Here is a 27,253-nt window from a genome sequence, read left to right as displayed (position 1 = left end):
TTTTATAATATTTAATAAAATAATTTTTCTTATAGCTTAGTCTTGAGTGTATATAGTATTGAATAGCATAAAGTAACAGATTAAATTTTTAGTTCCGAATGCGTGTGGTGGCCGAGTGGGCTAAAGTACATGACTTAAGCTGCTCTCAATCGAAGGGTCGGCAGTTCGAGTCCCATCATGCGTTAAAAAAAAATAAAATTCCTTCCTTACCGAGGGTAAAAAAATAGCATTTAATCCTCCAGAGAAAATTACATGAAGTCGTACAAAGGGATAATAAATAATTTTTTTAAACAAGAAAAATTATTTATTGAAAAACCAAGATTAGGATTATTGTTGCTATTATAATATTATTATTAATTTTATTATTATTATCTTTGAATCAATAAATATAGGATCTCAATATTGCCCCTAAATCTCGATGAAAACTAAGCAGATCCAGGATTAAATGATTAAGAAATCACAGTAATATTACTGTCAATTCACAGCGATATTATTGTGATTTCACGAAGAATCTATAGTAAGACTGCTGTGAAATCACTGTATGATCACGGAATTATTACTGAGAAAGCATGACTGAAGCACTGCAGATCCAGCATAAACTGATAGTGAAATCACTGTAAATACACAGTAATACTACTGTCAACTTACAGCTATACTACTGTAAATTGACTGTTATGCTATTGTGATTCTACTATGAATCGATGGTGAAATCATCATAAAATTAGCATCGGATGATAATTATCACACAGTAAGCAAATGGCACAAAGTTACAGTGATTTCACTGTCATTTCACTATGATTTCACCGAAATTTCACCATGATTTCGGAGTAATCCCGAGTCCGCGAGGGATGCAATTTTTTTAATCATTGCTTATTGAGTATTTGTTATTTATTAGAATTATAACTTTTAAAACGATGTTTTTTATATTTTCTATTAATAAAAATTAATACTTAATTATTCTAAGTTTATGCTTATACGAGAATTTATAGATTACAAATATATTTTTAAAATTATCCTTATCAGGTATTGATAAAAAGTAGGCTTTTGAAATTTGAGTCCTTATTATTTTAAGTTATTCATTAATAAATTCATTTTTTTATCATTCATGCGATATAAGTGCTATCTTGGCGCACGCTCTTTTGTTCGCCAAATAGCTGTTTGCCCATTCAACTGTTTCCACGAAATTTGTGTGCGTTATACGATTATCTGCGTGCGACAAGTAAATTTGAGTGCGACAAGTAAACTTGTCGCACTCAAATTTACTTGCCGTATGCAGATTATCGTATAACCCACAAAAATTTCGCGGTAACAGTTGAATGAGCAAAAAGCTACTTGGGGAACAAAACAGCGAGCACTAAAATAGTACTCATATCGCATTAATAATAAAAAAATGTATGTTCAATTCGTGCGGTGTTGCCGATTACCCACTCGAGCAAATGAGCGCACTCACTTCGTTCGTGCGCTCAACTTTGCTCTCGTGGGCAATCGACAACTTACCGCACTAGTTGTACAATATACTATTATATCATTTTAATTTGATATACTGTAAGTCCGAAGAATCTAAGATTAATTTTTATATTTTTATAACGTTTTCAATATCATAAAAACTACACCGAAAAAAAGAAATATTTGTCCCAAATAAATCAATTTATTTGTGGCTTTTTTAAAAATATTTCTTAATGACAAATAAATATATTTGGTACAACAAAATATGACAGTTGATTCAAATAATTTTATAATTTGATGGAAATATATAATTTATTTGTGGTAAGTAATTAATATATTTGTGGTAAAGAAATTAAATTTGTGACAAATAACCTAAAATTTGGCGATACTATACATATATTTGAAGCCCTTATTTATTTGTAGCAATTGGATCATTTCTTTACCACAAATAAATCACTTATTTCACGCAATTAAACTACTCAAATATATTATATCTTTCTCATAATTAAATATTTATTTGGCCATATCCAAATATACGATATCTTTGGCTCAAATAAATCTTAGTTGGCTCAAATAAATCTTTTTTTCAGTGTAATGATCGTTAACTAACAGATATTTAATTAATACATTACATATAAAATATATTCTACTATGTTGTGGAGTAAAATGAACCACAGTGGTTATTTAATGCTAGTTCTTATTACTACTTACTGTAGTAAATGGTACTACAGGTTGTGTACCACAGTGTACTAGTAACTGTTACTAAACGTGTAGTTATCCTATATATTACTAGTCAGTGTAGTAAATGGAACTCCATTTGTAGTAAATTTAGCTACATATTTTTTTCCGTGTGAATTTGAATATTATGCGCTTCAATAAGTTTCATCTTAGAGTTTATTTATTATAAGATATTATTGTCCTTACGATATCTTATAATTATTTTCTGTTTGAATAAAATTGTTTTTCCTCAATAAGATGTAATGAGAAATTGGAGACTAGTATTTCTTTTTGTTATTCAGTCGAATTTTCCCATAAAATACCTATACAATAATTGTTTTTTTTTTTTTTTTTTTTTTTTTTTTTTTCCAGTTATTAAGCCATACTGAAAACATGAGTTAAACACAAGTTTAAGACTTATCTCTTTAACAATATTCATGATGTTTTTAAATTAGTATGATGAGATTATATAAGAATTTGCGGAGGAGTCTTCGATTTATTTATCCATTTATTACTTTTTAAGAGTTTATTAATAAAATTGTTTTTTGAATTTTTCTATAGAAAAATTTATTCGTTTTAATCTTAAGTTCTCAGAATAGAGTAGAAGACTATTATTTTTATGAGCTTGGCATTAAAATGAAAATAACTAGAAAACAATGCGGTATTTCAAAGAACTTCATTGGGAATAATTTGTAGGTAATAAAATTGTCTATAAAAAAGATCCTATGACATTTTTTGATAAGTCTGATAGTTTTGCTGGAAAAGTAAAAAGATCTGGAAATTTATTATAGATTTGACTTCCAGCTTCGATAACTTTCGAATGGATGGATTTATCAAAAAATGATAAGAGACTTTTTTTGTAGAGCGTTAAATTCTCTACAAGAATATGCTATGGACTTATTTATATGACGTGCGAATGCCGAGCTAGAAAAATAAAAAAATAAAAAATTTTTTTTCCCATGTTATTTAAACGTAAAATAGAAATTTACGATGAGCGACCTTTCAAAATTGATATTAAGAGCTCCCGTTTCCACAGGCTGCTTTTTTATGACTAGGAAGATATTTCACTGCGGGTTTTGAAAAAAAAAAATAGTCGATTTTTTTGAACTGGTCTAATATATATATATATATATATATATATATATATATATATATATATATATATATATATATATATATATATATATATATATATATATATATATCAGATACCGTATATATGTTTGTGTACGTCTTATAACTCAGAAAATTACTTATAAGTAAAATAAATGTATATATATATATATATATATATATATATATATATATATATATATTGTTTACAATACGATTGAGCTAGTATGGCTTCAGCACTACAGTAGGCTACAGTAGCTAGGCGATAAGACGAAGAGAGCGTCACTGTTTGCTTTTCTGAGTTCCTATATATCATAGTGTTTGTTCTTTTTCCGCTTACCGTCTTCTATGTATACTCTCGTACAGCGCCACTCATTCCTTCGAACGCTTCTGTATGGTACACACGTTTAATTTCATGTTGTTTCTTGTATGGTTTAAAACCGACGAATTAAATTTTATACGCGCGTGCTATAAATTTTTCATTTTTGTCCTATTTCTGTTTAAAAAAATTCAAATATAATTTGGATTTTTGACATTCAATATACGTTGTAATGTTTGCATACATTAAAGTTTTGAAAAGTGGAAAATTTTTGACTGTGGAACTAAATCAAGTGATTAGATATAAAGTAAACTGTCCAAACAAAGTATTCAAAATTAGGATTAACGGCGATATTCATAATTGTTTAGTTGTTGCAACTCACGGTAAGTTACACGTATAGTTAAATTATGAATTTTTAGGGTTTTATCTTAAAATTAGTTTTGATTTTAATTTCTTACAATTACTAATTTATTTTTGTTGAAGTTTTGCATTGAAGATAGTTCCATGTATATTTATGTTCTTTTGTTCTCTTTATCAATGATATTTTAATTACATTTAAATTGAAATAAACGTTTTTTATATGATATTTTTAATATGAAAAAAGTAACAAATTGTTATCACACACATTACTTAAATGATCTTATAAAAAATAAGATTTGTTTTTTTTAAAGAATTTATTGGTGAATACTAATTAACTAAAATATTCTGAAAGAATATATGTGAAAATTTATTTTTTTGTTTAATTATGGTCTGATCTTTTTATTATTATCAAATTATCATGCAATTAGTTACTTATATCTATTAAAGCTTGAAAAGGAAGATAGTTCCATATTGATATTGTAAGTATATTTAAATTGAAATCCATATCTTTCACATAATATTTCCAATATTTATTCATTTATTTATTTAGATAATAAAATTTAAATATTAACAAACCATCATTAACATCATCTCATAAATAACTTGAATAATCTCATAAGAAATAAGACGTATTTTTATAAGGATTTTTAAGCCAACGCTGTTTAATCTAAATATTCTGAAAGATTATTATATTTATAAAAATATTCCTTAATTTCGCCTTTCTGTTCTAATACTGTTTAGAAAATCTCATAGAATCCTTTAGACTCTCATACATTCCTATAGAGAATTAATAGGAATGAATGAGTTCTATGAGAAATGCAATAGTTAAGTATAAGGCTTTCTACATACACTATAAGAATCTATCAGATTTTATAAGCAGGGAAGCTGCGGAAATTCATTTTGGTATCAAAGCTCAAATTAATTAAATATATTTTATAACATATACTTAAAGGGCCTTCGAAATATTTAAAATAAGAACTAAGGTAGCCTAAAACAAATGTTTATTTTTTTGTTTCGCTCTCTCACTTTTAAAAGTTGTACAAATACATATAAAAAAAAAAGTTCAAACAAAGCTCGTGCTTAAAACTCGAATTTTAGAGAGATCATTAATTCTGAAAATCATAAAAATGTTAAACATTCAAGTTTTCTTCTTAAAATATTTGTATTATCATAAATGTTGCTATATACAAAATCAATGATCAATATTTGATGAATTGTTTTCTTTTTTTTTATTTACTATCATTATAAAACCATCGGATAAAATTTCATTAAAAGGTCATTTTTCATTTAAGAACTTAATCTAGGTAATGCCAAAAAATATTATTGGTAGAAAGCTTTCCTTGTATTGAAAATGTAATGTCTACCTCGGAAGACAATTAGCCCTGTCTATAAAATCCCATAGATTCTTGTATCTATGTGTGTAAAGCCTATACTTAACTATATCATTTTTTATAGAACTCATTTATTCTTGTGAAATTTGATGAAATCTTCGATGAATATATATATGTATATAGTATAAAAATTTGATTATCTAAAAAAACTTTCAAATGATATTTCTTAATTCCGAACAGGTAAAAAGTTATGAAAATTTAAACTATAAAAATAGTATTATTTCATATTTTTATCATGATTAATATCTTTTCAACAAAAGTTAATTTTTTTTATATTTAACAATGAAATTCGTATACATTTAAATCAGATACAGCTGTAAATACATTTTTTTAATTTTATTCATTATATAGTCAATAGTTCTATTATAACTATTATTTTTTTTTAATGGAAGATAATAAAGTTGTAATTTTTAAATAATTATTTTTTTTTTAACCACTTTAGTAGGCATCAATTTATTTTTTCTCCATGTATAAGTATTAGTAAGATCAAAAAATAAACAAAACATATTTCTATTTATCGCAACGATGTGGTTCTCTATTGAAACATTCAAATGTTTCTTTTGTTTTATTAATCACAATTCCTCAGCCACTATATAGTGGCCGGATTGCCGGGAGCCGGGAATCGGTGATATCACCAGTAGATTTTACCATAAATTTCATTTTCTGGAACTTATAATTTATACGAGGTTATAATAAATCATCATCTGTTTCGTTTATATAATTATTCAAATAATTAATAATTAATTATTTATATTATAGTTCGAATTTGAATTTAGATTCGAAAGAAGATCTTCAAAAAATCATTTCAAAGCAACGAGTCCGACTCACACCGGCAGCTCTTTTATCCGATCCGTCCGAAGACGAACAAACGAGGAATAAAAAGAGTTTACCACAGCCCAAGGACGATAATACTTTAGCTATTTTAAATAGTCAATTATTAATAATCAATAAGGTAATTTTTTCAATTTTTTTATCAAATATTTAAATATGATCTTGTGTATTTATGACCAAGTCGACTTGATGATTAACTGATGATTTTCTCAAATCCTTGTATCATACAGTAACACTTGGTCTTTATACAAGTCTTTTTTGGTTTACAATATGAATACGATATGAGATTACTCTGTTGAAAAAATCGTCTTTTGCTTAATAAACTATTACACTTGATCCTGCTTAACCCTTCGTTGGTGGCGTCTTTTTTAGTTTCTCGCTCGTACTGTAGCGAGTCTCTATAGGTTGAGTAATTGTTAGGCGGCGATTCGCTCATAGCGCGACCAACGAAGGGTTAAAGTATTAACGTGTATGAATCAAGTGTTGCTACATTGATATTAGCATATCATACATTTATTGAAACGATAAAATATAAAATGAATAAGAGATTTTAACAACAGTCCTAATATTGCATAATTAACCTCTGTGCAAATCACGAACTAATTTATTGCTATGTATATACTTTTTTTCTCAACTCACACATATTCGTAACCCTGTTTAAAAAATCTCATAGAATTCGATATATTCTCATTAATTCTCATAGAGAATTTATAAGAATGAATGAGTTCTATGAGACTTAGTGCTATAGTTAAGTATTGAGCCTTATTCACACAGCTATAAGAATCTATGGGATTTTTTAAGCAGGGAATATAGTCACATTTACTTAAGTTTCCTTTTTATTTTTTCCAAATTTTTTCAATTAATATTTCTTCATTATTACAGATATCTATTCATACTATCTTAAACAAGGCGGAGTAAAAGAAGAAAGTATACCTAATGAAACAAAAAAGGTTGATGGTTACATTAGAAGTAAGATTGGTGACTTACGTCGAGAAGCTCGAAAATCTGACAAGGTACGTAAATGTTAGGATGAATGCAGAATGACAGAAATATACTAAAAATTTAGCGACAGTAGAGCATCCTCAGCGCTTCCACGTTTGAGGTGTGCAATTATTAATAAAGATAAAAATTAATATTTTTGATCAGGACTGATACCGTATCATTAGACTGTTATTTTTGTAAAAACACTGGAAAGTTTTGATCAAGCTAAAAAAAAAAAATACGTGAATAAGATCTTTTCATTTTAAATTCTAGAAAAGTATGGAAGCGGCCAAAGTACCACCCAAAAATACAAGAACATTAGCAAGTTATAAACCATCAGTAATAAATGGTCATAATGACGATACAGAGATATCAAGTACTGAGAAGAGTAGCAACGATAGCTCTGAAAATTCCGAAAAAGAAGAGGATCATGAAACTGAAAATTTAGAAAATGTTACAGACGATGCTTCTAAAGATATAAGTGAAAAGATTGATGAAGATCAAAGTTCTGATGATGACAAAAATACAGAGTCTGCTAAAGAAGACAATAAAGATCAAGATGATATTGTGAACGAAGATGAGAATCTCTAAAAATATAGAAATAAAAAATCGTAGTACTAATTTATAATAAAAAAAAAAATTCGTATAATTAATGCGAAGCACTGAAAAAAAAATTTTTAATTATTAATCTTTATTTGCACTCACTTTATTGCACGTTCATTTTCTTTTGCTGCACATATGACTATTATATTAAAATCATTAAAATTAATTTTATTTTAAGAAAGTTCAATAAGATGAATAGCTCTCACAAACACTATAATTTTTGTTGATATATGTCCTTGCTTTTATGTACAATATAGTTTAAAAATTCATTAACAGATATTTACTATTCCAATAAAGGTAAATATTAAATGAAAATGTCAGGTAATGCACAACAATTGTAATTTTCAAAACACTAAGCATCAGTGTTCTGAAGTTGTTTTCTTTTTAATAATGTTAGTCCGAATATTGGCATAAATATTTTTTGAAAATTGCATTAGTTGGTAACTAAAATTTAATAACAAAAAAAAAATAATATCAAAATACCATATAGACAGCTATAGTATATATATATATATATATATATATATATATATATATATATATATATATATATCTACTTATTTATTTATTTATTTATGTACTTAAATCTAGAGGAATATATTTCTCTTCTCACATAGAGATTCCACTATAGAGTCTATAGTATAGACTCATACAAGAGTACTTCTTAATTTTCGTTATAAAAACTCATATCGATAGCTACCGAATTGACTCAATCTCATAGATATTTATTTTATATGAAATAGATTGCTTGTACGTTTCCAATTTATAATTAATATAATATTTCTTACATTTTCTTATAATAACTTACATCAGTAGCAGATGAACTGGCAAGCTCAATCTTATAAATCCGCATACTTTAAACGCGAAATAGATATCTAGCGAATCCTCATTTAAATGCTCATATGAATACTTTCAGAAATTTATCATTAATACGCATTCGAATGGCACACAGATTTAACTATTGAAACTCATAAATATTGGAGGGAATGTGCACTTCTTGTTTTTTTTAAGTTTGACTATAAATGCTCATACAGAGAAATTTTCTAAATTTTCTTATAATAACTCACATCAGTAGCAGATGAACTGGCAAGCTCAATCTTATAAATCCGCATACTTTAAACGTGAAATAGATTTCTAGCGAATTCATTTAAATGCTCATATGAATACTTTCAGAAATTTATCATTAATACGCATTCGAATGGCACACAGATTTACCTATTGAAACTCATAAATATTGGAGGGAATGTGCACTTTTTGTTTTTTTGAAGTTTGACTATAAATGCTCATACAGAGAAATTTTCTAAATTTTCTTATAATAACTCATATCAGTAGCAGATGAACTGGCAAGCTCAATCTTATTAATCCGCATACTTTAAACGTGAAATAGATTTCTAGCGAATTCATTTAAATGCTCATACAAATACTTTCAGAAGTGTACTCAAAAATACTTATTTTTATAATTATTAATAAACTGACAAGTTAATAAATTAACAAATTAAATCTCATAAGCACTTATAGGAATAGACGCAACTTACTTTTTGGGATTTCTCTATAAATACTTATATATAAAAGCATTTAAAAAATTGATGATAAAACCGTACAATAGATGCTGATTGGATCAGTTTATTCCTCATAATTGATTATAGATCACGAGACGAGAAACCCAAATTTAATTTAATCTAGGTTTACCCTTATCGAATCTCATAAAAATACTTTGAAAATTTCCTACTTAAATCTCATTGGTTTTCATATCTACAGCAAATATAATACTCATATATGTTTTTTAGATCTCATAAGTACTCATAGTTACAAATACTTATCTTCATTTCTCATAAATTCTAAATATGATGTATGAGAATTCAAAGGGAAAATTTGTTCTGAGCTCATTTCTATAAGAGTGAAAATCTATGAGAAATTATAAAGATTTACAATGACAAATACACATCATTTTCTCATAGCCAATTTTTTTTATGAGAATTTATGAGACCTTTTCCACAGGGATATATAATTAGATATGATTATGTATAATACATATTAGGGTGGTCGTTAAAAATTAAATTTTCTCAGGCGCCCCATAAAAAGCTTCTTTTTAGTAAAAAAATACTTGGCGAATTTGGTTTTTTCGTTTCAAGTAAAAAGAACACGTGCCGCAGGACAATCAAAGTTCATTTTTCGATACAATCGCGGTTTTTTTTAAATATCTCATGAAATATGCAGATTAAAGGAAAAAATCATAGGAACAATTTTGTAGGAAATTTAATTCTTGACAAAAAAGGTCATGTTCATTTTTTTCATAAAACGTGTATTTATGAAGATAATTTTAAAAAAAATTTTTAGATCTTATCAATTGGGCATTTTAAGAATAACGAATGTCAAAAATAACGTTTTTTCTTAAATGTAGACAACTTCGTAACTCGTAAAATATCAATTATTAATGCTTGTTACAGTTTCTATATACTTAGAAAAATGTTATTTTCAAAATTTGTAATCCTTAAAACGCTCAATTCATCAGATCTAAAAAAAGTTTTTTTTGAATATCTTCATAAATACACATTTTATAAAAAAAATAAATATGACCTTTTTTGTCAAGAATTTAATTTCCTACAAAATTGTTTCTATGATTTTTTCCTTTAATCTGCATATTTCATGAGATATTAAAAAAAATCCGCAATTGTATCGAAAAATGAACTTTGATCGTCCTGCGGCACGTGTTCTTTTTACTTAAAACGAAAAAACCACATTCCCCACGTATTTTTTCACTAAAAAGAAGCTTTTAACGGGGCGCCTGAGAAAATTTAATTTTTAACGACCACCCTAATACATATATATCATATCGCATCAAAACCAAATCTATTATTGAGCATGTAATTCCTATAAAAGAAAGTGATAGGAGAATGCTGATTAATTATTCCAATGTTAAAATATTAACACAACTCATAAGAGTTGAAAATTATGTATGCAAAAAACCAAACACTTTAAAAACTATTTGGTAACTGGGTATTATTAACTATACATAAGTTTATTACTTTTTTAACAGACTGAAAAATATAATGTAACGCTTCGTAAATATTTTAAAATTATAATTTATAGTAAAATTGTAATCATTATTTCTGTAAATATACACCTAAAACTATAATGCATTTAACGAGTATTGATTATTAAATATCAATAAAGACCATAGAGCATCTAATATATTAAATAAGAAAAACTAAATATTAAATATATTCTATAAATAAAATATTAACTTATATATATATATATATATATATATATATATATATATATATATATATATATATATATATATATATATATATATCTATACTAATATATAAATCTATAGGCTCTGTCTGTACATTGTGTTTTTATTTCGAATTATGCGTCAAATATCATTTTTATGACCTACTCATACTGTATTTACCCTTTTTGGAATTTTTGTCTGTCTGTCTCTCTGTCTGTTTGTACCTTTATAACTGATCAACCACTCATCTGATTGAGATGAAATTTTTTATGCATATACAAGATGCTGTCACTTAGAATATAGGCTACTTTTTAAATTAATTATAAATCAGAATTTGGGTATATAAATTATTTTTCTAAAAGTACAATAAAAAAACAGTTAAATTACAGCCATCAATTGTTTTTATTCCATCAGCGTCAATTGTTTCTATATAACGCATATCAATTGTTTTTTATATTTTTTTTCATAGATTAGATTTTGTTTCATTTATCGATTGTTTCTGTCAATTAAATTGATAGGTTATCCCAATGCCTTATTGAAGAACTAAATAACTTAATTAAACCGTCAAAATAAGAGTGTCTCATCTGACTTATTTGTAACTAAGTAAGAATGTAAATCTATTTAATTTATTACTTGAATTTTTTTAATTTTTTGTATGATATATGGGATTAAAAAGACAAAATAACATATCTTACACAATATGTAAAATAAATGAAGATCATAACCTATAAATAATCATTTATATTATTTATCACCCGTTTTTGTTCACCTTTACTAATATATAAATCTATAGGCTCTGTCTGTACATGGTGTTTTTATTTGGAATTATGTGTCAAATATCATTTTTATGACCTACTCATACATTATCTACCCATTTTGGAATTTTCATCTGTCTGTTTCTCTGTCGGTTTGTACCTTTATAACTAATTAACCACTTATCTGATTGAGATGAAATTTTTTATACATATACAAGATGCTGTCACTTAAAATATAGGCTACTTTTTGAATCAATTGTTACTCAGGATTCGGGTATTTAAATTATTTTTCTAAAAGTATAAGAAAAAAACAGTTAAATTACAGCCATCAATTGTTTTTATTCCATTAGCGTTAATTGTTTTTTATATTTTTTTTATCGATTAGATTTTGTTTCATTTATCAATTGTTTCTGTCAACTGAATCGTATATCACAGTTTATTAAACAGTCCAAATAAAAGAGTCTAATCTGACTTATTTGTAACTAAGTAAGAATGTAAATCTATTCAATATAGTATCTCTGGAACTATAAGGCTTACGGATTTAAAATTCAGCGTGAACGTTTGTGATGTCATGTAGGTATTCTTCATAAGGGCTTTAATAAAATTTACTCCTAACAGGGTTTGCGTGGGCTTCAAGCGTTAATATGCTTCCGTTTTTCAAATACATACGTTACAGTGTTGAAATTCGGCATGAACGTTTATTATGTCATTTAGGGATCCCTCATGAAACGACTTTAATAAAATCAACTCCAAAGGGGGTTCGCGGGGGCGTCAAACGATGATATACTCCTGTTTTTTGAGTATAGGTGTAACTGACTCAAAATTCGGCCTGAACGTTTATTATGTCATGCCAGTACCCCTCACTAAATAACTATAACAAAATCTGCTCCAAAAGGGCTACGCGGGGGTGTCAAACGTTAATATACTCCCGTTTCAAAATATATGTGTTACAGAGTTGAAATTTAGTGTGACCGTTCATTATGTCATGTCAGTATACCCCACTAAATGGCTATGATAAAATCGGCTTGCAAAAGAAGATGCGAGGGCATCAAACGTTAAGATACTCCCCTTTTTAAAATATATGTGTTACAAAGTTGAAATTCAGTGTGAGCGTTTATTATGTCATGTAGGTATCCCTTATAAAACTGCTTCGAAAAACTTTACTCCTAAGGGGGTTTGCGTCAAGCGTTGATGTGCTTCCGTTATCCAAATACATACGTTACAGAGTTGAAATTCGGCGTGAACGTTTATTATGTCATGTAGGTGCCCCTCATAAAACGGCTTTAATAAAATCAAAACTCCTAAGAGGGTTCGTGGGGCGTTAAAGGTTAATATGCTTCCGTTCATTGAATATATATGGTACAGAGCTTAAATTCGGCATGAACGTTAACTTTGTCATGTACACAGAAAAAAAAATTCTCGACTGAAGATAAATATTCTTGATTCAAGAAAATTTTTTTGGAAACCTAAATTTTCTCAGATAAAGTAGAAATCTTCTCCGACCAAGGCAAATTTTTTTTTAACTAAGACAAATTCTCTTGGCTCAAGAAAATCTTGATTTGATTCCCGAACACATTTGGCTTCCAAAATATTTTCTTAATTTAAGATAACTTTAGTTTCTGTGTAAGTATCTCTCCTAAATCGGATTTAATAGATTCGACTCCTAAAGGAGTTTGCGGGAGTGTCAAACGTTAGTGTATTCCCGTTTTTTAAATATATGTGTTACAGAGTTTAAATTAAGTATGACGATTAATTGTATCGTCTACTTATGTACTATACTGAAAAAAAAAATGTTCCCAAGTATAAATACTTCATTTAAAAAAATATTTACTCGGCACTATACAAACAAATAATATTCTTAATCATAGAAAATATGTACTTCAACCGAGTAATATTTTCTTGATTCAAGAATTTCTATACTTATTTTAAGAAAATATACTTGATCGGAGTACATTTTTACTGAGATTAAACAAATATTCACTCGGTATGATACAAGCATTTATATACTTGAAAAAAGTTTTTTTTCTCAGTGTAAAATGGGTTTCAAAGGTACGATATTAATTTTTTATACACCCTTTAACTGAATTACTTCAATGAATCTATGTTAAAGAAAAAACAAAAAATAATTACATTTCAATCAAAATATTATAAACTCCGTCTTTTATCCGAGATCTGATAAAGGAGACGCGTATGTTTTCAACTCAAAAAAAAAAAAGCAAATAACATTTTCGTCTCATCGTTATGATTGTGGTGTAATTATTTCTAATTGCATTTTGTCATTAGTTCTTTATAGCTTATTATAATAATATCAATACAATTGCCGAGGAAGTCATCGGTCAAAGCCATAGTTATAGAAATATTCTTAATCATGAAATAAAAAAATCATCACTTAACTGTAATTTACGCCCAGCGAAGCGGGCAGGTAACGGCTAGTATATATATATAGATAAATAATTAATTTATATTTGATTGTATATAGATCTAAAGATCTAAAATATAATAAAAATTACTATATATGGGTCTATATAGGTCAGGTCTAATCAGATCTAATCATATATAGACCCATGAATAACTATATATGGGTATATACTATTATATATATTCCATATACAATCATATATAATTAGGCAAAATCATTTTGTCCCGGGATATAATTAAATCTAATTATATATAAGGCTATATATAATTATATATAGGTCTATATATAACCATATATATTCTAAATATAATCATATATAATTAGGCAAAATCATTTTTTTCCCGGTATAATTAGGTCTAATTATATATATGGCTATATATACTTATATATAGGTCTATATATAACCATATATATTCTATATATAATCATATATAATTAGGCAAAATCATTTTTTTCCCGTTATAATTAGGTCTAATTATATATAAGGCTATATATACTTATATATAGGTCTATATATAACCATATATAATTATATATATAACCATATATAATTATATATATAACCATATATAATTATATATAATACCATATATAATTATATATATTCCATATGTAATCATATATAATTATATATAATTAGGCAAAATCATTTTTTCCCGGGCATATATGTCCATAGGTATATAATTTGTTTTTCCGGAGTCCCTTATTAAAAGAAACGATTAGAAAAAAAAAATTTAAAATACTTTTATTCAATGGATGCCTGATTATCGCGACTTATCGTATCTGCAAAGCAAACCCTAAATGACCGTTTACCGATCGGTGGTTAATAATTCATCAAAGAGCAAATGGCGTCCCATATTCCGTAACCGCGTGTGCTTATGGGGTCATAAACAACCGCATTCGAATCCATAAACACATTCCTCGAAAGTCATTATCGACTGTTCTCAAAAACAAACTCTACTACTATCCCTAAAGCAAATAATCTCGATACTAAATATATTCAGAATGAGTAGTATAATCAATCTAACAACTTTGGTGTCAGTGTCTACGTATGAATACGTTGATTATTTTTTATTAATCAAAATTAATGAGAAATGAGTGGTGAGAGAAGTCAAGAACTAGTATCGTATAGAACCCCACCTGATTTAGGGTTTACTTTGCTGACATAATAATTCGCAAAAATCAGAAGATTGTTGAATAAAGTATAGTGCGTAGCACGTAGGTCAAGTCTTTATCCGTCAAACACAATGTTCTTAGCACTCGTCTCCGGTGCACGTTAAGTACTCGCTGGCGCTCGTGCGTGTGCACCTACGACTCGTGTTAAAAATATTGTGTTTCCCGGATAAAGACTCACCTACTAGCCCGCTCGCTATGCAATGTACTATTTAATGCTATTGAATACTTTTGAATCACCCTTCTTATGGGAGTTTAACATTGCAAATCGTTTCGAGTCGTTTCTTTTAATCAGGGTTCGCATGTTAAGGTTTCCACTATATTTAAATGGTGTATTACCGTACGATGGACGGTGTGGCTCAATAAGTTATAGATCAAATTGAACGGAATATAGTATAGTGCCGGATAGCTCAACTGGTAGAGCACTCGGCGCGATACCGAATTGGTCTGGGTTCTATTCCCAGTTCGGGCTATCTATATTTTTCTCAATTTATCTATAAATTGTCTTGTTGAGAAGGTTATTTGCATGTTTGCATGTTTAGGTTTCCACTATATAAAAAGGGCGTTCATCAAATATAAATTTGGCGTTTACGTACAATAAAATGTCCAATTTATCTGTATTTGATACTACTAATTTTTTCTTTCCCAATCATCCCAAGTTCTTGTCTTCAGCATTGAACAGTTGGGGATGTTTGGTACTGATTCTGGTTATCTCGCTCGAGGTCTCAGCTCCCACTATGCTCAACAAGAAACTGGTGTCTCTTACATTCGATGAGTACACCGTTTCTTTGTCAGTTTGTAGCTTAGTGACTACGTTATTATATCATATTAAATGATTGGGACTTTTCCAACGTTTACGCGGCCTACCCCGCCTTTGTTCGAGGCCGTACACTGTAAAAAAAGATTCCTGACGTCAAACCAGATTCGTTTGGCTCAAGTACTCCGTGCGTTTGGATACAGCCAAGCGCGTCAAGCGATTGAGTCTACCGCCCTCTACGTTTGACAGTATATTTTGCTTCAACTGAGAGTTTCTTGAGGGAAGGTACCAAGTCGTTTGAACTAACTCTATAGTATTTGATATAACTCAATAACTTTTTTCATTTAAAAAAAAATAGAAATTAGTTCAAGTCATTGAAACTGTTGATACAATAATGATTTTTGTTTTATATAAAATAATTAAAAATTTCACTCAAAGTAAATAGTAAGGTGATTGAAAGTATGAATTTTCAGTTAAGTCAAAATTTTATTAAAGCAAATGAATTTTAGTGTTGAAAGTAATATTTTTGTAGGCCCGTTGAAACTGTCCTTGCAATTGATTCAATAAAAAATCGAATTGTTTCAAGTTGCTGTATTGCATTGATCCAAAAAAACAGTAATCTGCATCAAGTGAATATTGCCTTTAATTATTTCATCAATAATTAATTTTAAAAAAATTTTTTTTCTTACGTATTTTTTTATTTTATTTTTATTATTATTATTATTATTATTCTTATTATTATTATTATTTTTTTTTTTTATTAAGTATTGGGACAATTACATTATATTATTATATTTATTACACTCTACGAATAATTCTGACATACTCAATTTTTAGTGAAAAATTAAATAATCGTAGAATTGGTATCCGGAGGAATCGAACCCAGCACCTTACGCGCGAGACTCAGACGCTTTACCGCTACGCTACGGGACCAGTAGGAAAGCTTGAGTTTAGTTGTGTTTCTAGTACTTTGTTCTCGTATTGAATGGATATATACAGTCAATTGCTTATACATTGATCTAAACGTGATAAATATGTGACTCTTTTTATAAATAAATTTTTTTATTCAACCGATAATATAAAGACTTTCATTCAAATATAGTTCGATATTTTGTAACGAATACATTTATATTCTTGTCGAATATTTTTCAGTTTTAATGTGAGTGCGTCAAATTATTCCTACAACCTCGTTGGATTCTCTCTCCAAGAAACTTGTCGGTTGACACGATACATTCGGTATTATAGGAAACTACTTTTGTTTCATTGAAACATGTGAAGTTGTCAAATTCAACGTTTCAAGAGTTTCAGTTAAATTTCTAAAAATTGAAAAGTTTGCTTCAACAATTTTTTATTTTTTAATTAAGTACATCCAAACTTTAATTAAAATATATTTTACTATTCGTTCAAATGTTAATTTAATTACGGTCAAACTTAAAAACTTTAATATTAACGCTTAATCAATTTCTAATAATCGAGTAGAGATTTTCATTCAATAAAAATGATTTTCTTGAGACAAACTAGTTTTCGTTAGTTCAAACGAATTTGGTTTCACTGAAGAGGAAATTTGTCAAACTCTTAGGGAGTTTGATGTCAGTACCTTATTTTTTACAGTGTACCATTTGTTACTAGAAGTGTCCGGTACTTCTGTATTCCATTTATTAGAAGTGTAAGAAACTTCTGTATTTGATTTAAAAGCGTTCGGTAATTTTGATTTAGAAGTGTTGGGAACTTCTGTATTTGATTGTTTAGAAATGTTAGGAATTTCTGTGTGTAATTGTCTTGAAGTGTTAGGAACTTCTGGGTTTATAAAATATTTAAATATAGTGGAAACCTAAACATGCAAACATGCAAATAACCTTCTTAATAAGACAATTTATAGATAAATTGTCTTATTAAGAAGGTTATTTGCATGTTCGCACGTTTAGGTTTCCACCATATTTAAATATTTTATGATATTTATGGATTAATGCACTTTACCTCCCAGCGGCTCAAATAATAATGATGAATAAATAAATACATACTTTCATCAAATAAGCCAAATTTACAGTACTTTCTACTGATTTTTTATGATATTTATTTTCATTGAAATCCGTAGATTTTTTTTTATCATCTTCGATTTCTTTTTCGTCAATTTTATCATTATTGTTATTATCATTATCTTCAACTCCTTTAAATACAGCACTCTCCACTTTTCTTTCCTTGTCAATTTCTCTAGTGCCATTCCGTTTTCTAGACCATTTTTTTATCAAATGCTTAGAATTATCAATCGGCCGATTAGTTTCTTTTATTTCAAAATTCTTCTTCACTAGATTTTTATTATTCAGTAGTTCTTCATGTTTTTTAAGTAATCCTATTGTTTCTTTGCTAAATTTATCATAATTATCACTAATTTCCTTTTCAATGATATTGTGATTCGTGATTAAATTTTTCTCATTACTACTATGAATAGGATGAAATTCATGAGTAAACTTTGTCTCAGACCAATGATGATGTTGATTCAAAGAAGAGTTAGAATCAACATAAGATTTACTTGATTCAGGTGAAATTTGTATGGGTGTAAGTAACGTTACGCCCGATATAATAATATGATCTCTCTCTGCATTAACATTTGATTGTTTCATTCCATTTATAGAAATCTTAATATCATCTTTATATTTTTCAATCTTTTCTTTTTTTAATGCTCTTCTACCAGGCGCCTTTTCCTCATCAATATTTTTTAGTACTTGTTTTAATGGACTTTCTTTACATTTATACAAAAATTTATTACACTTTGCACATTTTTCTGGTTCATTCTTTTTAACATAATTTTTACAATTAAAAAATCTTTGAGTACAAGTTGTGTGATCAATTCGCTTAACTGTTTGGTTGTGGATATTTTCTCGTTTTTCATTAACTTTTAGGAAATTTTGTAGGATTTCATTAAATAATTTGCTGTTGTGACGCTGTAAATATCGTAAATTCTTTACTTTCTCTAGACTATAATCGCTATCGTTTTTTGTACAATTACAAGATGAAATATTTTTAACTGGCTTTGATAAGCATTTAATTTTTTGAGAAATGTGCAAAAGATCCTTGTAAATTGTTTCAATTTGATGTTTTACTTTATCATCCTCAATCACTAATCCACAAATAACTTTTTTTTTAATCAACTTATCTCGGGAAAGAGTAATTTGTCGCTGTTGTAGAAGATTTGCTTCAGAGATGGATAAACTTTGAGGAGATAAATTTAAAGTTAGAGTACCGATACATTTTTTATTACGATTGCTATCGAATACCAAAGAGTCTATTAATAAACTCGGAATTTGTTTTTCATCCGTTTGCATTACAAATTCTTGTCCACAGTAATTATCACAAAAATTAATATTCAATATCATCCGTGTGGTTTCATAGACATTATTCAATATATAATCTACTTTTTCTGACATTATTTTAAATTCATCATCGATACTTTGTAACCAGTCTTGCCAATGTCTCAACAAAAACTCCCGTCCACGTGGATATATTTTTTTATTTATTAAAATATTTTGTGATGAAACTGAATCAATTTTTGATGATTCAAAAGTATCAATAAAATCATTTTTAGACTTTTTTAATTCATCATTATCATTATCAAAATTGTCGTAATTTTCATTTTTTTCACAAATTTTTTTAATAATCCTGTCTTGTTGATTCGACTCTATATTTTTTTTATTGATTGCACAGATTGCCGTTTGTTGTAAGGACTTTTTTTCAGAAAAGTTATTATTCAAATATTGAACTTTACTTTTATAATTACTATTAGAATTCATTTTTTGAGATATGGTTTCACCTAATGGATCCAACTGATTACTTTTTAGTATCAGATACGATGGAGGTAAAATAACTTGAGGCTTAGCGATTGACTTATATATTTCCTTGCATAATGATCGTTCTTTTTTATGTAGTATCCAATTAAATTCTTCCAAATGAGATTTCAAATATGGAAAAACTGCAAGTGCAAGAGCTAGTTACATTTAAGGTAGAATAAAAAATTCAAAATTTAATTTTATGTATACATTGCAATGTCAACTTATACAGTCGAAGCTCCCTAAAGTTGCTCTTTTCGTATAGAACCATTCTCTAAAGTTGCTTTTTCCCTTTCTCCCTACTTTGCATTCTCGCTAGGATAATTGATTCCCCTATGCGCGTTTCGATGCGTCACAAAATCAAAACAAACCGTGTGATACATATGCATTAAGGCTAACCTAAAATCGTGATTTTTAAATTATTTTTAATATTAATAAATAAATAATAAAGAAATAAAATGGAAAATACTTAGAGTTTATAAAATAATCACTAATTTGAAACATTGACTGAACTATTATATGCCGACCGGAAATTTGAAAAAATAAACTAATAAAATTTATTACGTCTCGAAAATACTTCTGTTCATTGATTATAAGTTTCTCGGATAGTTTTATTAAGGGGTCTACCCTCTTTAGAATTTTGAAAAAATCGAATTTTTTTTTTTTTGTATTTTTTGAAAGTATACATATTTAAAAGTATCATACTGAAAATTTATAAAGATCCGAGCAGTCTAACTGTACTTTTGGACGACGTTTTCGGAGCGGTACGGCCTACCTGCAAAGAAAAAAAAAAAAATTTGAATAAAAAAAAAAATTTCTATTACAAAAGTTTGGAGTATAAAAAAAAATAAAACGATTTGGATATTTCGAATTATGACCACCGTATATATCTTTATTATTATTGTGAATCCCCCACTAGCGGCGCTCGACCAGCGATTAGAGTGACAGACATATATTGCTATCTCTGTCTTACTCATTAAATGGATAGGGCCAGCGACATAAAATTTAAAATTTTCAATCGATTGTTTTTTGTAGAAAAAAATTTTTTTTTAGATTATTTTTTTATTAAGGGAGTATATTTTAAGTAATAGAATAATTGTATTTGCATCAAAAAAATTTTTTTGGTAATTTTGATTTTTTAAATCCAAAAAACCAAAAAATGGTTTTTTTAATGTAAAAAATCGAAAAAATTATTTTTTCGATTTGAAACTTTTCGTTTATCGGCTTGAATTGTAAGAACTACGAATTAGAAAAAAATTTTTATTAATTTATGCATTTTTCAAAAAGTTCCAGGTAATTGTTTACTCCCGCGCGCGCGGCGAAAAATTAATTTGCATTAAAAAAATCATATCTCGTAAACTATTAGTCGTATAGACTTCGGATTGGTCTCATTTTTTTTTTTGATTATTTCTCTACATTTTATTCTTAATTTTTTTTCCCGATTTCCCTATAGTTTCCGAGATATTTAAAAGTTAACTAAGTACTAATTTTTAAATATTTAAATAATCAAAAGCAACACGGGAAACCTGTTCAACTTTTTTGGAAATCCTTTTTTAGTGCGGAATCAAAAAAAAAATCGTCAAAATCGGTCTCCGCCTCGCTTAATCTACTAGGACCGCCATTTAAATCACTTGCCGACTGGACTATATGAAGAAGATGAAGGCATAATGTATGGTGCAGGCATCGCTGTTTAGACGTAAGTAAGATTTTTTCACGATTTTTCGTTACAGAAAACTTTAAACGCGTTTTTCTCGGAATGACGTTTTTGGACGGCTTGTTGATAAAATCTCCGAAACTATTCAACCGAACCTTACCAAAATTTAACCACATGTTCTTGATGACTATAGCTATGGCGCATATCACACGATTTTTGAAATTTGGAGTTTAACTATTTATTTTTGGCAAAGAACGACGGAAAAAACGTGATTTTTCGTACTTTTTCGAAAAATGGCTGCCATTTTGTCATTTTTGAAAAAAAAAAAATCGTATGATATGCGCTATAGCTATTTACTTACTGAATCTAAAACTATTTTTTTTTTTTTTTTTCAGATCATCCATTCCAGATATTTCATCAACAGCGCACACTCATCTTTTTTTTTGGACCAGTCTTCTCCCTCATTTTTATGTATAAAAACTGATTAAAATAAATATAAAAAAAATTTTCTTGTGTAATCAAATAGTGTATTTTTTAGGCCTAACACTTTTTATGTCCATATTTATGACGTATACCGGTCAAAAAAATTCGTGAAAATAGCCTTATCTTTGCCCGTCTAAAGAGGGTAGACCCCTTAATGATAAAAAAATTGTATTCCTAGGTTAACTATATCGCATAACAGAATATGTATTTAATCAATTATAGAAGTTTAAATCGCGCGCCAGAATCTTGAATTCTGGTTCGTTTAGTAAAAAGAAGAGTGGGAGAAAATCCGAGCAACTTTAGAGAGCATATCCTGTCAACTTTAGGGAGCTAGCAACTTTAGGGAGGGTAACTTTAGAGAGCTGCGACTGTAGAGTAAACTTATAACCCTAGTAGAAATAATCGAGGGCCGCCTAGATTACAAACTAGGCCCTCGCTAGCGATATTGAGGCAAAACTAGAAATCGCGCCACCTACAACTCATGTGTAAGTATTGCTTGAACCAGTATCCGTGTACACTAGTATCCCTGATTAAGAAATCTAATTTGGAATGATTTGAGATTACGTAACTCTGAATTATTTTAAATCATTCCAAATTGTCTGAATTATTTTGCTTTCGAGTATAAATGTTGGATTGAATCATTTTGAATCATATTGAATTAAAAAATAACGAAATATTATTTTCTAATTTGAGATTATGTAAAATAATTTGAACGTTTGAATCATTTCAAATTAAACTAAATTAGAAAATAATATTGCAATTTCTAGTCCACAGCTGATTTAAAATTATTTGAAATGATTCAAACTTTCGAATCATTTTAAATTAAATTTGTTTAGTTTGTCTGTGAGAAATTTATTTAGTGAAATTAATACAGCTGTGATGAATTTATCTGGTGCTGGTGAAAGTAGAATTATAGAGGGTAGAACTGGAAGTTGATGCTGGTTTGCAACTGGGCCAGTTCACGCAACGATTCTTGCTGAGGGGCGTGCACGTTGCCAAATCTGCTTCGACGTCTGCTTGCCTCGTCCACTCGTACTCGAGTGCTCGTACTCGAGTGCTCGTACTCGTCCACTCGTACTCTCGTGCGCCCGTACTCGTATGATCTCGTACTCTCGAACTCTCGTATATCTGTAAACCACGTTAGGTCCCAGTGTGATTGTCAAACATTAGGCGTAAGGAGAGACTGCGATAGGAGTCATTGATCTGAGAGTGAATGAACAGTTTTCAGGGATCCACGACTGCGATGGGAGTCGTGATCCTGAGAGAGAGTGAATAGTTCTCAGGGATCCACGACTGCGATAGGAATCGTGATCCTGAGAGTGAGTGATAGTTCTCAGGGATCCACGACTGCGATGGGAGTCGTGATCTTGAGACTGAATGAATAGCTCTCAAAGATCCACGACTACGATGGGAGCCGTGATCCTGAGAGTGAGTGAGTAAGTCTCAGGGATCCACGACTGCGATGGGAGTCGTGATCCTAAGACTGAATCAATGGCCCTTAGGTGTCCATGACTGCGATGAGAGTCATGGGTCTGAGAGGGAGTAGACAAATCTCAGGCATCCATGACTGCGATGGGAGTCATGGGCCTGAGAGTATTCTGAGAAAGGGAAGATACGTGCATCATCATCCTGATCTATCATGAGAATAGTAAGAGAGCGGAGAATGAAAATAAGACCAGAAGTATGGGGACCACTGGCCGAACAATAGATATAGTTTTGAATCTACCCAGAGAGGGCATAGTTAATGTATGAGTTACGTACCAACTTGCTAATTATAATGAATAATAGCAAACCCTTCGACTGCAAATTATACTGTATGAGCTCCCACTGTCGAGTTCGTAGCTGCGTGCTGCCGCGTATCGGAAGTGATGATAGCTGATGATAGATGATAACTGCTGCCAGTCGATGAAAAGAAATATCTGGATCTGCAGGATTAAATTGTAACCAGGAACGCGCCGATTGCAACGATCGCTGCTTGCAAGTGAAGCACTTAGCACTGAGTTGATGATGACGGAAAAGATAAAATTAATGAGACAACTGATGAGAAATATGAATGATGTGAGATTGGAAACCAAGAATTGTTCGCTAAGACGGATCGGAAGGAACTGGCTTCGTTGACCTGGGTCTCAGGACTCGGTGGTTGAAAAAATATAAAAAAAAGACTCGACTGTACCCAAGTATTTTTCCATTGGAAAAATCCAGAATATTCTAGTTCGAAACAACGAAATTATTGTTGAATATTCTTTGTGATTGCAAGAAAAGTTTATATAAAAAATACTTAAGCTAGGAGAGAGTTGAGACGTTCCAGATGTGGATGTCCCGATCAAGCGCTACGTTGTACCCATGGTTTATGGCCCCAGCGAGTGCTGCAAAGTCGTAAAAAAGGGCTCTCGGGTTGCCTGGCTCGAAGGACGAGTTGTTAAAATTAGAAAGTTTAGGTAGAATTTTACAAATTTTAAGAATATTTGAAGTATAATATTTTAGCATTTTATTTAAAATTTTAAACGACAAAGTGATGTATTTTTATGTTGGATTATTCCAACAAAATTGAATTGAGAAATAATATTCTATTTCTGGTTCTACGGTTGATTGAAAATTATTTGAAACGATTCAAACTCTCGATTAATTTTAAATTAAATTAAATGGAGAAATAATATTCTATTTCTAGTTCCACGGCTTTTTGAAAATTATTTAAAATAATTCAAACTCCAGACCCGGGAAAAACGGATTAGATCGGACCAGATATAATTATATCTGGTCAGATCTAATTATATCTGATCAGATCTATTTATATCTGGTTAGATATGGGATTTGAGATATAATCAGATCTAGTTATATCTGATCAGATCTAAACAGATATAACTATATCTGGGTTGAAAAATTCATCAGACATGAACAGATCTAGTCATATCTGATCAGATCTAAACAAATATAACTATATCTGAGTTGAAAAATACATCAGACATGATCAGATCTAGTCATATCTGATCAGATCTAAACAGTTATAACTATATCTGGATTGCAAAATACATTAGTCATGAAAAGGTCTTATCATATCTGGCCAGATCTAAACAGATATAACTATATCTGGATTGCAAAATACATTAGACATGAAAAGGTCTTATCATATCTGGCCAGATATAACTATATCGAAGTTGTCAACAGCATCAGATTCGATCAGATCTGATTAAGTAGTTATGCATATATTATAGTAAATCATATAAAGGATGAATAACAATGGGTCTTTAATTCTTTAAAAGAATTTTTTTTTATTATTTTTATTTAAACATTCTGAGATTAAAAAGTTTCTAAATTGAGTAGTGACTCAAAGTCTCGCACTGGTCAAATTTGTTGACGCGTAAACAATTTTTTTTACTATCTTTATTCATATGTTTAAAACAGTTATTTTGAACGTAATTATTAAATTTACTATAAATTATTAAATTGAAGCCTAAAAAAATTGCTGACTAATTATTGTCTATTACTACAATACAAATTATATTTTAATATATATGTTAATTTTTATATTGACCTATGATAAGTGTGTAAAATGTTTAATGATTGAATTAAATAATTTAAGTAAATTTAATAATAAAGTTATTTATTTAAGTTTAAAATATATTGAGATTGAGCTATAACTCAAAGATCTCACATTGGTCAAATTTATTGACGTGTAAACAAGTTTAGCTCGTATTACTTTCATTAATACAATTTAAGTTTAGGAATTTTTAATATAAGTGTATGTTTAAAAATGTTATCTCAAGCGTAGAATGAGAATAAAAGACATATCTAATTAACAATAATTATCTTTCCTAATCCATAATAGCATCTGGATTTTATACATAAACATTTAAAATTTATCTAGGATAATAATAAAAAAAATAGCAACTGAAAGATCTAGGTAGAGATCTGTTTGAATACATCTGGTCAGATCTGATTATATCTGGCCAGATCTCGTCAGATAGAGACAATTTAAAGATCTGACCAGATATGACCAGATATGACCAGATCTAATAAGATTAATTTTTCGTTATATCTGGTCAGATCTGAAAAGATTATTTTTTAGTTATATCTGGCCAGATCTGATTATATCTGGCCAGATCTCGTCAGATAGAGACAATTTAAAGATCTGGCCAGATCTGCTAAGGCAGATCTGGCCAGATCTTTTTATATATGGTCAGATCTAATCCGTTTTTCCCGGGGAATCGTTTCAAATTGAATTGAATTAAGGAATAATATGGCAATTTCTGGATCCTCGGGTGATTTGAAATGATTTGAATTCTTGAGTCATTTTAAATTAAATTGAATGAGGAAAAAGTATCGGTTTCTGGTTCCACCAGTGGATTTAAAACGATTCGACAGAATTTGTCGGATTGAATGCTACTATAACCCTTTTGAATTGTTAAATAATAAGTGAATTTCTAGCATCTTTAACCCTGCTTAAAAAATCCGATAGATTCTTATAGCTGTATGTATGTAAAGGCTCTATACTTAACTATAGCACTTCTCATAGAACTCATTAATTCTTATCAAATTTCTTTAGGAATTTATGAGAATCTAATGGATTCTATGAGATTTTCTAAACAGGGAAAAGACTTGAAATGATTCAAACAGATTTGACTAGAGAAAAAAATTATTTGGCTAGAAATTTATCTTGAGCCAAAATACTTTTGAGGATATGGAACGAAAATCGAGATTTCCTTTAGGGAAGTAGAAAATTTCGTTGGATTTTAAATCTTAAACAAAGAAAAAATTTTATTGACTCAAAAAACTTTAAAGATTGATTCAACAGTAGAATTAGTTATTTATAAATAATTTTAATCCATTGATTTAATAAATGTTGTTTTTCACTGTAATATATTTGTTACTTCAATCAAAAAATCAAAATGTTCATTGAAAGAAAGTAATATTATAGAATAAAGTAATGCGATCGTTTGAATCAATAAAATGTTTTAACTTGGAATCCAATACAAATCTCAATCTAAGATAAATGCCGTTTTGAGCCAAGTAAGTTTTTTCTTGGATTCACGCAGTGGTTCTCCCACTTTTTTTTCACTTCTCTATCTTTGTCGCTCCTACATAATAAATGGAAATTTTATCCATACGTAATAAGGTTAAGTAGACAAAAATTTAAGAAAAAATAATAATAATTATTATTTCATAAATTTTATTATAATTGCTTGTAA

General features: G+C 28.8%; 1 protein-coding gene and 1 long non-coding RNA gene across 3 annotated transcripts in view; one reads left to right on the top strand and one right to left on the bottom strand.

Moving 5' to 3' along the window:
- The window catches only part of LOC130676987 (uncharacterized), a 41,361-nt gene extending 21,089 nt beyond the window's left edge, over positions 1-20,272 (bottom strand). Inside the window, exons 1-2 of the mRNA XM_057483503.1 lie at positions 20,141-20,272; positions 18,128-20,073 (exon numbers count right to left, since the gene is read on the bottom strand). Coding sequence (XP_057339486.1) covers positions 18,128-20,073; positions 20,141-20,201 — 2,007 coding nt within the window. The 5' untranslated portion in view covers positions 20,202-20,272. The remainder of the gene's footprint in view (positions 1-18,127; positions 20,074-20,140) is intronic.
- On the top strand, positions 3,644-8,250 carry LOC130677129 (uncharacterized). 2 transcript variants are annotated; one of them, XR_008991543.1, is made up of 4 exons: positions 3,644-3,978; positions 6,123-6,298; positions 7,060-7,190; positions 7,432-8,250. It is a non-coding gene; the product is annotated as an uncharacterized LOC130677129 (long non-coding RNA). The 2 variants fall into 2 exon arrangements; XR_008991542.1 differs by having other exon boundaries at positions 6,106-6,298.
- Positions 20,273-27,253: the final 6,981 nt, after the last annotated feature.

The sequence above is a fragment of the Microplitis mediator genome, chromosome 11 (assembly GCF_029852145.1).
Source record: "Microplitis mediator isolate UGA2020A chromosome 11, iyMicMedi2.1, whole genome shotgun sequence".
NCBI classification, from domain to species: Eukaryota; Metazoa; Arthropoda; class Insecta; order Hymenoptera; family Braconidae; genus Microplitis; species Microplitis mediator.
This window is presented reverse-complemented; position numbering and strand designations above follow the sequence as displayed.